This window comes from Salvelinus alpinus, chromosome 16 (assembly GCF_045679555.1).
Source record: "Salvelinus alpinus chromosome 16, SLU_Salpinus.1, whole genome shotgun sequence".
In the NCBI taxonomy this organism is placed as follows: Eukaryota; Metazoa; Chordata; class Actinopteri; order Salmoniformes; family Salmonidae; genus Salvelinus; species Salvelinus alpinus.
Window position 1 is genome coordinate 25969373 of NC_092101.1, and position 14243 is coordinate 25983615.

Sequence of the window (14243 nt, forward strand, 5' to 3'; positions counted from 1 at the left end):
GCCATAAGCAAACAGGAAAATACTCACCCAGAGGCGACGCTCCTAGTGGCTGAGGACTTTAATGCAGGGAAACTTAAATCCGTCTTACCAAATTTCTATCAGCACGTTAAATGTGCAACCAGAGGGAAAAAACTCTGGACCACCTTCACTCCACACACAAAGACGTATACAAAGCTCTCCCTCGCCCTCCATTTGGCAAATCTGACCATAATTATATCCTCCTGATTCGCGCTTACAACCAAAAATTAAAGCAGGAAACACCAGTGACTCGGTCAATAAAAAAGTGGTCAGATGAAGCAGATGCTAAACTACAGGACTGTTTTGCTAGCACAGACTGGAATATGTTCCGGGATTCTTCCGATGGCATTGAGGAGTACACCACATCAGTCACTGGCTTCATCAATAAGTGCCTCAATGACGTTGTCCCCACAGTGACTGAACGTACATACCCCAACCAGAAGCCATGGATTACAGGCAACATCCGCACTGAGCTAAAGGCTAGAGCTGCCACTTTCAAGGAGCGGGACTATAACCCGGAAGCTTATAATAAATCCCACTATACCCTCCGATGAACCATAAAACAGGTAAAGCGTCAATACAGGACTAAGATCGAATCGTACTACACCGGCTCTGATGCTCGTCAGATGTGGCAGGGCTTGCAAACCATTACAGACTACAAAGGGAATCACAGCTGAGAGCTGCCCAGTGACACGAGCATATCAAACGAGCTAAACTACTTCTATGCTTGCTTCGAGGCAAATAACACTGAAACATGCATGAGAACACCAGCTGTTCCGGAAGACTGTGTGATCACGCTCTCCGCAACCAATGTGAGTAAGACCTTTAAACAGGTCAATATTCACAAGCCCGCAGTGCCAGATGGATTACTGCGAGCATGCGCAGCAAGTGTCTTCACTGACATTTTCAACCTCTCCCTGTGGCTTCCTGCCATCCAGGACCTCTATACCAGGCGGTGTCAGAGGAAGGAACTAAAAATTGTCAAAGACTCCAGCCACCCTAGTCATAGACTGTTCTCTCTGCTACCGCATGGCAAGCAAGTCTAGGTACTAGAGGCTTCTAAACAGCTTCTACCCCCAAGCCATAAGACTCCTCAACATCTAATCAAATGGCTACCCAGACTATTGCATTGCCCAACCCCCCCCTCTCTTTTACACCGCTGCTACTCTCTGTTTTTATCATCTATGCATAGTCACTTTAATAACTCTACCTACATGTACATATTACCCTAATAACCTCAACTAACCAGTGCCCCTGCACATTGACTCTGTACCGGTACCCCCCTGTATATAGTCTCACTATTGTTATTTTACTGCTGCTCTTTAATTACTTGTTACTTTTATTTCGTATTCGTTTTAACTGCATTGTTGGTTAGGGGCTCGTAAGTAAGGTCTACACCTGTTGTATTCGGCGCATGTAACTAATAACATTTGATTTGATGAGTCTATCTCAGTAGTCCAAAATAGTAAATTCTCTCCACTAGCTACCTCTTGTGGTTGATGATGAGCATTGCCCTATCACATGCTTTGTCAGAATCAGCAGCCGTTTGTAGACAAAGACACGGTCAGAAATGTGTCTGTGGTTCTGACTTATGTACTTACCTGTGATGAGTGTTGTGTTTCTCTTCCTGGCCACTCTCTGCCAGCCCAGTTCCTGATGTCCACTCTTCCACTCCACCAAAAAGCCCAACAGTACCTCCGTTTCAGCCCCACTAGATCCATCCCACGACCAGGACAGGGCAACTGCATCCCCTCCTTCTACGTTTGCCGGACTGAGGCTTCTCAGAACAGGCCCAGACACACCTGTAATACAAAGAATATGGTTGGTGTTCATCATATCACAATTACTTAAGTGAAAAACAAGTAAACCTGTGTCTGTGAGGTGTGTAGTAGCAAGTATATCTTCTCACCTGTGTGTGTGAGCTGTATGGTAGCAAGTATATCTTCTCACCTGTGTGTGTGAGCTGTATGGTAGCAAGTATATCTTCTCACCTGTGTGTTTGAGCTGTATGGTAGCAGGTGGAGATGTCCCGTAGGGGGTGACAGCCCTTACAAACAACTCCTGAACCCCAGGTGACACCTGGACAGAACACTGGGTGACACCAGCAGGATAGGTGATCTCCTCCTGTCTCTGACCCTCATGCAGGTAGACCAGATCATACCTCAACACATGACCACTATAGTCACCTGGAGACAGGGGCTGAGGAGAGAGAGGGGGGAACAGATGGAGAGAGTGAAGAAAAGAGGAAAGGTGAGACAGAGAGAGAGAGGTGAGACAGAGAGGTGAGACAGAGAGAGATGAGACAGAGAGAGATGAGACAGAGAGAGATGAGACAGAGAGAGGTGAGACAGAGAGAGGTGAGACAGAGAGATAAATAGATAATGATCTCCTTTCCATGTAGTATTATCCAAGTTTATCATCCAAACAAAATTTTAGGATTAAAGCTCTACAGAACAACATTGAAAAATCACAACCTCAAACAATACAATTACCACCAACAGTCCACCATAGTATGCTATTTGATCTTCTTTAAAGTTCTTGGGGTCAAAGAACAGCTTTTAGTTGCTAAGCGTGCAAACCAACCGATCAAAACTGATAGTGTTTCTGCAGATACCTTCCACAGTACTGTCACATCCTGAACCCCATCCACCCCAGGGATACCAAACACTCTCCAGACATCCAGCTCTCTAGTGGGGGCTGAAAACATAAAGGAGAACAAGTTACTCTGATGACAACACTTTACAGGTTAGTAAAAATATCTACATTTGGACTTTATCTTAAGACAACTTCCACAACACTGTCAAAATAATCTGTTGTCAGTAACTTCCAACCCTCACTGCAATGTGTGAACAAGCTCTCTCTGAAACGTGCATTATTTAAAAACCATGCTGGGCTCTGGGCTTACCTATGCCTGGGCTTGTTTTACTAGCTGATGGGCTCCATCTACTGCAGAGGGGCCTTTGGGTGGAGGAGTTCCTGAGCGCAGGGGTGGACCTCTGTGCAGAGGTTGGCCTCTCTATGGAGAAACAGACTCTGATCTGGAACTCATACTGTGTCATGGGCTTCAGGCCCTCCACCTTGACCAGGCCTCTGCTCGGATCCAAGTGTAGCTCCACCTGCACAAAAACACCAACAGACAATGGCATTCACTCATACTTCTTCTCTTTATTCTTGTATTAGTCCAACTGTTAGAGTGCATGTACAGTATTGGAACATTTAGATGCTACCAAGGTGAGGAATGGGGATGTTGATGACGACAATATAATATTACTCACCCAGGAGCCATTGCCTGTTCTGAGCCTGACGTGGGGTCTTAAAGGTTTTGGGTATTCAGAGCAGTTCCAGTGCAATACAGCCGCCCTGGAGCCACTCCAAAACTCCAGCTTCATGATCTGAGGGGTGTCTGGTATCACTGCAATGCCAAGAGACACATCAGGTAAATTACGAACCTAGAGGGGCTTAATGGGATGTTCTCATTATTTAATAGTTGTTATGCCCCAATGTCCTTTTCATTGACGGTTTATTAACATTGACAGTTCTGGTATTAATCAGCACACAGAGACAATACATGCAGGAAGCCGATCCTTTGAAAACAATGTCAAACTCAAACCATATCAGAGGATTTCACAGCAAGATGTCCTTAAAAGGAACAAGTTACAGGATGAGAAATTACTTCACATGCAAAACACATAAACATTTTCAGATATGAGAGAACATTATGTATATATTTACAAGGATTTCTAAAATTGATTTTATTTGTATTATTCCCAGCACCAGAGAGAGATGCAATTTGGTGGTAGTGGCGTGTGCACATCCTTCATGGTAACAAAATATATGAAGATATAAAAAAACTGGTATGTATGTATGCGTTTGTCTTCAGATGTAACGGTTTTCTTCCATTGGTGAAGGAGAGGACCAAAATGCAGCGCGGCTAGTGTTCAACATATTTAATAAACAAAGAGACGAATACGTGAACACTATACAAAATACAAAATAACAAATGTGAAAACCGACAACAGTCCTATCTGGTGCAGAACACAAACACAGAGACAGGAAACAATCACCCACAAAATCCCAACACAAAACAAGCCTCCTATAGATGATTCTCAATCAGGGACAACGATTGACAGCTGCCTCTGATTGAGAACCATATTAGGCTGGACACAGAAACAGACAAACTAGACACACAACATAGAATTCCCACCCAGCTCACGTCCTGACCAACACTAAACAAGCAAAACACATAAGACCTCTGGTCAGGACGTTACAGTACCCCCCTCCTGAGGTGCGGACTCCGAACGCACCCCTAAAACTCAAGGGGAGGGTCTGGGTGGGCATCTGTCCGCGGTGGCGGCTCCGGCGCAGGACGAGGACACCACTCTACCACTGTCTTTGTCCCCCTCCTTAGCGTCCTTTGAGTGGCGACCCTCGCCCCCGACCTTGGTCTAGGAACCTTCACCAAGGCCCCCCCTAGATAGAGGAGATAGCTCAGGACAGAGAGGTAGCTCAGGACAGAGAGGTAGCTCAAGACAGAGAGGTAGCTCAAGACAGAGAGGTAGCTCAAGACAGAGAGGTAGCTCACGACAGAGGGGCAACTCCGGACTGAAAAGCAGCTCCGGACAGAGAGGCAGCTCTGGACTGAAGGGCAGCTCCGGACTAATGGCAGCTCCGGACTGAGTGGCGGCTCCGGACTGAGTGGCGGCTCCGGACTGAGTGGCGGCTCCGGACTGAGTGGCGGCTCCGGACTGAGTGGCGGCTCCGGACTGAGTGGCGGCTCATGACTGGAGGGCGGCTCATGACTGGAGGGCAGCTCATGACTGGAGGGCAGCTCATGACTGGAAGGCAGCTCATGACTGGAAGGCAGCTCATGACTGGAGGGCAGCTCATGACTGGAGGGCAGCTCATGACTGGAGGGCAGCTCATGACTGGAGGGCAGCTCATGACTGGCTGGCAGCTCCTGACTGGCTGGCGGCTCTGGCAGCTCCTGACTGGCTGGCGGCTCTGGCAGCTCCTGACTGGCTGGCGGCTCTGGCAGCTCCTGACTGTCTGGCGGCTCTGGCAGCTCCTGACTGTCTGGCGGCTCTGGCAGCTCCTGACTGTCTGGCGGCTCTGGCAGCTCCTGACTGTCTGGCGGCTCTGGCAGCTCCTGACTGGCTGGCGGCTCTGGCAGCTCCTGACTGGCTGGCGGCTCTGGCAGCTCCTGACTGGCTGGCGGCTCTGGCAGCTCCTGACTGGCTGGCGGCTCTGGCGGCTCCTGACTGGCTGGCGGCTCTGGCAGCTCCTGACTGGCTGGCGGCTCTGACGGCTCCTGACTGGCTGGCGGCTCTGGCGGCTCCTGACTGGCTGGCGGCTCTGGCGGCTCCTGACTGACGGACGGCTCTAGCGGCTTCTGACTGACGGACGGCTCTAACAGCTCGGGACAGACGGGCGGCTCTAATGGCTCGGGACAGACGGATGGCTCAGACGGCGCTGGGCAGACGGATGGCTCAGACGGCACTGGGCAGACGGATCGCTCAGACGGCACTGGGCAGACGGATGGCTCAGACGGCACTGGGCAGACGGAGGGCTCAGACGGCACTGGGCAGACGGATGGCTCAGACGGCACTGGGCAGACGGATCGCTCAGACGGCACTGGGCAGACGGATGGCTCAGACGGCACTGGGCAGACGGATGGCTCAGACGGCACTGGGCAGACGGATGGCTCAGACGGCACTGGGCAGACGGATAGCTCAGACGGCGCTGGGCAGGCAGGCAGCTCAGACGGCGCTGGGCAGACGAGCAGTGCAGGCGGCGTTGAGCAGACGAGCAGTGCAGGCGGCGTTGGGCAGACGGCCGACTCTGACCTGCTGAGGCGCACAGTAGGCCTGGTGCGTGGTACCGGAACTGGAGGTACTGGGCTGGAGACACGCACCATAGGAAGAGTGCGTGGAGCAGGAACAGGGCACACTGGACTCTCAAAGCGCACTATAGGCCTGGTGCGTGGTACCGGCACTGGTGGTACCGGGCTGAGGGCACGCACCTCAGGGCGAGTGCGGGGAGAAGGAACAGTGCGTACAGGGCTCTGGAGACGCACAGGAGGCTTGGTGCGTGGTGCCGGAACTGGAGGCACTGGGCTGGAGACACGCACCATAGGGAGAGTGCGTGGAGGAGGAACAGGGCTCTGGAGACACACTGGAAGCCTGGTGCGTGGTGTAGGCACTGGTGGTACTGGGCTGGGGCCACGCACCATAAGGCGAGTGCGGGGTGCTGGAACTGGAGGTACTGGGCTGGGGCGGGAAGGTGGCGCCGGATATACCGGACCGTGCAGGCGTACTGGCTCCCTTGAGCACTGAGCCTGCCCAACCTTACCTGGTTGCATGCTCCCCGTAGCCCGACCAATGCGGGGAGGTGGAATAACCCGCACTGGGCTGTGTAGGCGAACCGGGGACACCATGCGTAAGGCTGGTGCCATGTACACCGGCCCGAGGAGACGTACTGGAGGCCAGATATGTTGATCCGGCTTCATGGCACTTGGCTCAACGCTCAATCTAGCACGGCCAGTGCGGGGAGGTGGAATAACCCGCACCGGGCTATGCACACGTACAGGAGACACCGTGCGCTCTTCCACATAACACGGTGTCTGCCCGTACTCCCGCTCTTCACGGTAAGTATGAGAAGTGGGCGCAGGTCTCCTACCTGACTTCGCCACACTACCCTTTATCCCCCCCCCCCCCCCAAGACATTTTTGGGATTTCTTCTCGGGTTTCCGTGCTAGCCGCGTACCTGCATAACGCCGGTTCCTCTCTCCGGTTGCCTCTGCTCTCCTAGCTGCCTCCAGCTGTTCCCATGGGAGGCGATCCTTTCCAGCCAGGATCTCCTCCCATGTGTAGCAACCCTTGCCGTCCAAAACGTCCTCCCAAGTCCATTTCTCCTGGTCCCGCTGCTGCTGCTGCTGTCGCTGCTGCCCGTTGCCACGCTGCTTGGTCCTAGTTTGGTGGGTGATTCTGTAATGGTTTTCTTCCATTGGTGAAGGAGAGGACCAAAATGCAGCGCGGCTAGTGTTCAACATATTTAATAAACAAAGAGACGAATACGTGAACACTATACAAAATACAAAATAACAAATGTGAAAACCGACAACAGTCCTATCTGGTGCAGAACACAAACACAGAGACAGGAAACAATCACCCACAAAATCCCAACACAAAACAAGCCTCCTATATATGATTCTCAATCAGGGACAACGATTGACAGCTGCCTCTGATTGAGAACCATATTAGGCTGGACACAGAAACAGACAAACTACACACACAACATAGAATTCCCACCCAGCTCACGTCCTGACCAACACTAAACAAGCAAAACACATAAGAACTCTGGTCAGGACGTTACATCAGAGACATGAACTTACCTACATCATTGACAGAGAAGTTGAAGGGTTGGGACAGTGATGTTCCCAGGTGGTTGTGAGCTCTTATACTCAGCTGGTACTGTTCATTCTCATCCAGCTCCAACCGTGGAATACTGAACACACCAGTACCCTGGATCTCACGGTGAAACACCTGGGCTCTGTTCACACTGTGGATAAGCAAGTCACATTACTTTTCCAGAGAAGGACAAATGGGAAAAAGCTTTCCTTGCCTTGAATCTGTTAATTATTCTGTTAAAGTGCTCAAGCCACGTATATAAAAGGTTGAGAAAAAAAGGTGCTATCTAGAACCTAAAAAGGTTCTTCGGCTGTCCCCATAAGATAATTATTTGAAGAACACGTGTTGGTTCCAGCTAGAACCCTTTTGGTTCCAAGTAGAACCGTTTTGGGTTCCATGTAGAATTCTTTCCACAGAGGGTTCTACCTGGAACCATACAGGGTTCTTACCTGGAACCAAAAAGGGTTATCCTATGGGGACAGCTGAATAACCCTTTTGGAACCCTTTTGTCTAAGAGTGTAGCTACACATCTATTCACAATATATTTTTGATGTGGTAACCCTAGCCCAGGGTGGAGGAAAAGACAGTGAGCAGACTTTACCACACTACAGGGCCCATCACCCAGCTCACCTCCTGACTGAGACATAGTAGGTTGTGACCAGGTGTGTTTCCCGTCCTCTGCTCCAGCTACAGGTGATCTCCTCTGAGTCCCTGGAAGCCTGGCAGGCTATACCACTGGGCTCATCAGGAGGGTCTGCAGGGAAGGAGAGCAGTAGTATACAGCACACCCTTACAGGGTCTAGCAATTGCTCTGAATATCTTATCTAAAATATTTGTTTTACTATTTCATAAGAGTCCAGAATTGGTCAAGTAAGAACTAATGCTAATTTGCAGCAACATCAACCAGCCAGAGAGGCAACAACACTGCAAAGATAACATCCAGAATCTAAAGACAGTAGACGTACATCCAGTGTGTAGGTCTAGCCCACAAACAGTCTGTATGCGTCCGTCTGTTTGCCGCAGCCTACAGACCAGAATGGAGTTTGGTGTGCGGAGGTTAGTCAGTCTCAGCCGGACAGTGGAACAGTTCAAGATCTCTAGTGCCGTCTGGTCCTGCCCATTCAGTTCCACAGATAAACTGACAACACAAAGAGGTTTCAATACTACAAAACGTCTCTCTCTGTTCCCTTCTCTTCATTATGCCACCCTCCTTCCTCTCTATATACAGACAGACAGACAAACATATAGGCAGGCAGGCAGACAAACACCAACCGATCGACACCTATCTATCTATCTACCGACCGACCGACAGACAGACCTCTGGCCACAGTGGGGCTTTGTGGTTGTGCAGTACACTGTAAGGTTGGAACCCATGCGAAAGAGTGGCCCAGGTTCTACAGTCACAGACCCCTGACAGATGATACCCATTCTCGGACCTGAGGGGCTGGCTGGAACCTGGAATGTACCTGTCCACAAACACAACATAACACAGTGTTACATACAGTGCATTCGGAAAGTATTCAGACCCCTTGACTTTTCCACATTTTGTTACGTTACAGCCTTATCCTACAATGATTAAATACTATTTTCTCCTCATCAATCTACACACAATACCCCCCCCCCCCCCAATTTTTTTTTACATAAGTATTCAGACCCTTTGCTATGAGACTCAAAATTGAGCACACACCTGTCTACATAAGGTTCCACGGTTCATTTCAGAGCAAAACCCAAGCCATGAGGTCAAAGGAATTGGCAGTAGAGCTCCGAGACAGGATTGTGTCGAGGCACAGATCTGGGGAAGGGTACCAAAAAATGTCTGCAGCATTGAAGGTCCCCAAGAACACAGTGGCCTCCATAATTCTTAGATGGAAGAAGCTTGGAATCACCAACACTCTTCCTAGAGCTGGCCGCTCAGCCAAACTGAGCAATCGGGGGGGAAGGGCCTTGGTCAGGGAGGTGACCAATAGCTGAATGGTCACTCTGACAGAGCTCCAGAGTTCCTCTGTGGAGATGGGAAAACATTCCAGAAGGACAACCATCTGTGCAGCACTCCACCAATCAGGCCTCTATGGTAGTGTCCAGACGGAAGCCACTCCTCAGTAAAAGGCACATGACAGCCCGCTTGGAGTTGCCAAAAGGCACCTAAAGGATTTTCAGACCATGAGAAACAAGATTCAATGGTCTGATAACATCAAGATTGAACTCTTTGGACTGAATGCACTGTTCCTACGGTGAAGCATGGTGGTGGCATCATGCTGTGGGCATGTTTTTCAGCGGCAGGGACTGGGAGACTAGTCAGGATCGAGGGAAAGAAGAATGGAGCAAAGTACGGAGAGATCCTTGATAAAAACCTGCTCTAGAGCGCTGGTTCCAACAGGACAATGACCATAAGCACACAGCCAAGACAACGCAGGAGTGGCTTCGGGACAAGTATCTGAATGTCCTTGAGTGGCCCAGCCAGAGCCCGGACTTGAACCCGATCAAACATCTCTGGAAAGACCTGAAATAGCTGTGCAGCAACGCTCCCCATCCAACCTGACAGAGCTTGAGAGGATCTGCAGAGAAGAATGGGAGAAACTCCCCAAATCAGGTGTGCCAAGCTTGTAGTGTCATACCCAAGAAGACTCAAGGCTGCAATCACTGGCAAAAGTTCTTCAACAAAGTACTGAGTAAAAGGGTCTGAATACTTATGTAAATGTGATGTAAATGTCAGTTTAAAAAAAAAAAATGTAGCAAAACATTTCAAAAGTGTTTTGTCATTATGGGGTATTTTGTGTAGATTGATGAGGGGGGGAAAACTATTTAATCACGTTAGAATAAGGCTGTAATATAACAAAATGTGGAAAAATACAAGGGGTCTGGATACTTTCCGAATGCATTGTGTTGTGATGTCACGGGCAGTTCGCTGTAGAGAGGAATGAACCAACTCTGGAATGTTATTAAGCAATACTAAACCATGTTAAACTAAACATTTATTGGAATGTAAAATGTAATGCACAACATTATTTATTTCCATATTACAAAAATACAGGAATCACTTACATCTGTACAAGAGAAATATGACGGTAGTCCTCCAAATGGTTCTGAAGAGACTCATCTCACCTGTTCTCTGGCTTTCTGTGTCTACAGACACATTAGCACAAATACTTTTCAGCTGAACATTTGATCTTGATTGTGATGACAGATCAAATTGGCCACAACTGTAGCCTCATATCAAAATAACCTTCCTGATCTCAATGCCAGAATTATACATCATTAATAGGAGCAATGACATTTAGAGTACTGAACATATTGGTTGATATGTTTCAGCTCATTTTAGCACTAGATATGTTTTTGCCAAGAGAGAGACTAGATCTGACCATGCTCTTCCTCTTAGAAATGTCTGTATACAGCAGTTAACATGAATTAACCGAAGTAGAGGCAGTTGAAATCGTGATAGCTAAGTGAGTGGAATAGGATACATGACAGATATATACAGTTGAAGTCGGAAGTTTACATACAAAGGTTGGAGTCATTAAACCTCGTTTTTCAACCACTCCACAAATTTCTTCTTAACAAACTATAGTTTTGGCAAGTCAGTTAGGAGATCTACTTTATGCATGACACAAGTCATTTTTCCATTTTTACAGACAGATTATTTAACTTATAATTCACTGTATCACAATTCCAGAACAACAGCGAATGACCTTGTGAAGATGCTGGAGGAACAGGTACTAAAGTATCTACAGTGGGGCAAAAAAGTATTTAGTCAGCCACCAATTGTGCAAGTTCTCCCTCTTAAAAAGATGAGAGAGGCCTGTAACACTTCAACTATGACAGACAAAATGAGAAAAATAAATCCAGAAAATCACATTGTAGGATTTTTAATGAATTTATTTGCAAATTATGGTGGAAAATAAGTATTTGGTCACCTACAAACAAGCAAGATTTCTGGCTCTCACAGACCTGTAACTTCTTTAAGAGGCTCCTCTGTCCTCCACTCGTTACCTGTATTAATGGCACCTGTTTGAACTTGTTATCAGTATAAAAGACACCTGTCCACAACCTCAAACAGTCACACTCCAAACTCCACTATGGCCAAGACCAAAGAGCTGTCAAAGGACACCAGAAACAAAATTGTAGACCTGCACCAGGCTGGGAAGACTGAATCTGCAATAGGTAAGCAGCTTGGTTTGAAGAAATCAACTGTGGGAGCAATTATTAGGAAATGGAAGACATACAAGACCACTGATAATCTCCCTCGATCTGGGGCTCCACGCAAGATCTCACCCCGTGGGGTCAAAATGATCACAAGAACGGTGAGCAAAAATCCCAGAACCACACGGGGGGACCTAGTGAATGACCTGCAGAGAGCTGGGACCAAAGTAACAAAGCCTACCATCAGTAACACACTACGCCGCCAGGGACTCAAATCCTGCAGTGCCAGACGTGTCCCCCTGCTTAAGCCAGTACATGTCCAGGCCCGTCTGAAGTTTGGTAGAGAGCATTTGGATGATCCAGAAGAAGATTGGGAGAATGTCATATGGTCAGATGAAACCAAAATATAACTTTTTGGTAAAAACTCAACTCGTCGTGTTTGGAGCACAAAGAATGCTGAGTTGCATCCAAAGAACACCACACCTACTGTGAAGCATGGGGGTGGAAACATCATGCTTTGGGGCTGTTTTTCTGCAAAGGGACCAGGACGACTGATCCGTGTAAAGCAAAGAATGAATGGGGCCATGTATCGTGAGATTTTGAGTGAAAACCTCCTTCCATCAGCAAGGGCATTGAAGATGAAACGTGGCTGGGTCTTTCAGCATGACAATGATCCCAAACACACCGCCCGGGCAACGAAGGAGTGGCTTCGTAAGAAGCATTTCAAGGTCCTGGAGTCGCCTAGCCAGTCTCCAGATCTCAACCCCATAGAAAATCTTTGGAGGGAGTTGAAAGTCCGTGTTGCCCAGCAACAGCCCCAAAACATCACTGCTCTAGAGGACATCTGCATGGAGGAATGGGCCAAAATACCAGCAACAGTGTGTGAAAACCTTGTGAAGACTTACAGAAAACGTTTGACCTCTGTCATTGCCAACAAAGGGTATATAACAAAGTATTGAGATAAACTTTTGTTATTGACCAAATACTTATTTTCCACCATAATTTGCAAATAAATTCATAAAAATTCCTACAATGTGATTTTCTGGAGAAAAAAATTCTCATTTTGTCTGTCATAGTTGAAGTGTACCTATGATGAAAATTACAGGCCTCTCTCATCTTTTTAAGTGGGAGAACTTGCACAATTGGTGGCTGACTAAATACTTTTTTGCCCCACTGTATATCTTCCAAATGGACTATGACCCCAAGCATACTTCCAAAGTTGCGGCAAAATGGCTTAAGGACAACAAAGTCAAAGTATTGGAGTGGCCATCACAAAGCCCTGACCTCAATCCTATAGAAAATTTGTGGGCAGAACTGAAAAAGTGTGTGCAAGCAAAGAGGCCTACAAACCTGACTCAGTTACACCAGCTCTGTCAGGAGGAATGGGCCAAAATTCACCCAACTTATTGTGGGAAGCTTGTGGAAGGCTACCCAAAACGTTTGACCCAAGTTAAACAATTTAAAGGCAATGCTACCAAATACTAATTGAGTGTATGTAAACTTCTGACCCACTGGGAATGTGATGAAATAAATAAAAGCTGAAATAAATCATTCTCTCTACTATTTTTCTGACATTTCACATTCTTAAAATAAAGTGGTGATCCTGACTGACCTAAGACAGGGAACTTTTACAAGGATTAAATGTCAGGAATTGTGAAAAACTGAATTTAAATGTATTTGGCTAAGGTGTATGTAAACTTCAGACTTCAACTTTATTTATCATAGTGTCTGCACATGAACTGCACACATGAGATATGTGACCTTATTAAACTTCACCTTTGTATACACATTCTTTTAGAAAATAAATCCTAACACATTCTTAAAGTCACCTAGGATAAGTCATGAAGTACATAATAAGAAAGTAACATGTTGAAATAGTAATACAATGACACTTCGTCTGTCTACTTCCTTCAGTCTTCTATTTGCCCAGATCTCTCTAGTTTTTTATATCGGTATAATGTCAAGATAAAGACATTTGGATGACTGTTACTCACCAGCATGTTAAAGTGTCCACATCCCTTCTTTGAAGAGGACTGATAACCCATCTGTGGATTATGTCAAATAGTAAAATAAAGATTAACATTCAGCATAATCCAGGTATTACTAAACCTTCATTTGCTGACGACTTGCTTGCAAGATGTTTTTGTCATCTTTGTTCTTATACTTGGTGATGAAACTTCTTTAAAGGAGGCAATGACCTAGATCTGAGGTATTTTAGCAGAAACTTTCTATGTTACTTTGCCCCACTTAAGGAACCACAGCGGTTCTGTTAACTCAGCTAACTCAGAGGTCGGTGTCCTCAATAAATGTTTTCACTAAATGTGTTGTTAGCAGATTACAAAGTAGACTACTTTCCTGCATATCATTTTTGGTATGGCTGCAATAATTAAGTGCTGCCATGTTATGCAATTTTATGGTGTGTTTAATGGTGTCTTTGATCTAGTTTGTTTGCTACAATGGAATCAATTGAAAAGTGAAAACCCCACCAACCCTGCTTGCCGGTCAAGTTAAATCCAATGCACTACTCACAGTCCCATCTCCTCATCAGAGGTGCCTACTCCACACATGGTGTCCCAAATGCATTCTATAAAGACCATAGATCGAAAATGTACTATACTATACTACAGTATACGTGTGTGTGTGTGTGTGTGTGTGTGTGTGTGTGTGTGTGTGTGTGTGTGT

The 14243-nt window shown here is 47.0% G+C and overlaps 1 protein-coding gene across 2 annotated transcripts in view; it reads right to left on the minus strand.

The window, feature by feature from the left end:
- Positions 1-14095, minus strand: part of il23r (interleukin 23 receptor) — a 25932-nt gene extending 11837 nt beyond the window's left edge. Inside the window, exons 1-11 of one of the 2 annotated variants that reach the window (XM_071345621.1) lie at positions 13556-14094; positions 10467-10547; positions 8743-8890; positions 8390-8562; positions 8055-8178; positions 7409-7575; positions 3294-3430; positions 2924-3134; positions 2633-2715; positions 2010-2217; positions 1620-1820 (exon numbers count right to left, since the gene is read on the minus strand). In XM_071345621.1, the coding sequence (XP_071201722.1) occupies positions 1620-1820; positions 2010-2217; positions 2633-2715; positions 2924-3134; positions 3294-3430; positions 7409-7575; positions 8055-8178; positions 8390-8562; positions 8743-8890; positions 10467-10521 (1507 nt within the window). In that variant the 5' untranslated portion in view covers positions 10522-10547; positions 13556-14094. Of the gene's footprint in view, positions 1-1619; positions 1821-2009; positions 2218-2632; positions 2716-2923; positions 3135-3293; positions 3431-7408; positions 7576-8054; positions 8179-8389; positions 8563-8742; positions 8891-10466; positions 10548-13555 lie in introns of both variants that reach the window. The other variant, XM_071345620.1, reaches the window with a different exon arrangement.
- Between the last annotated feature and the right edge of the window lie 148 nt (positions 14096-14243).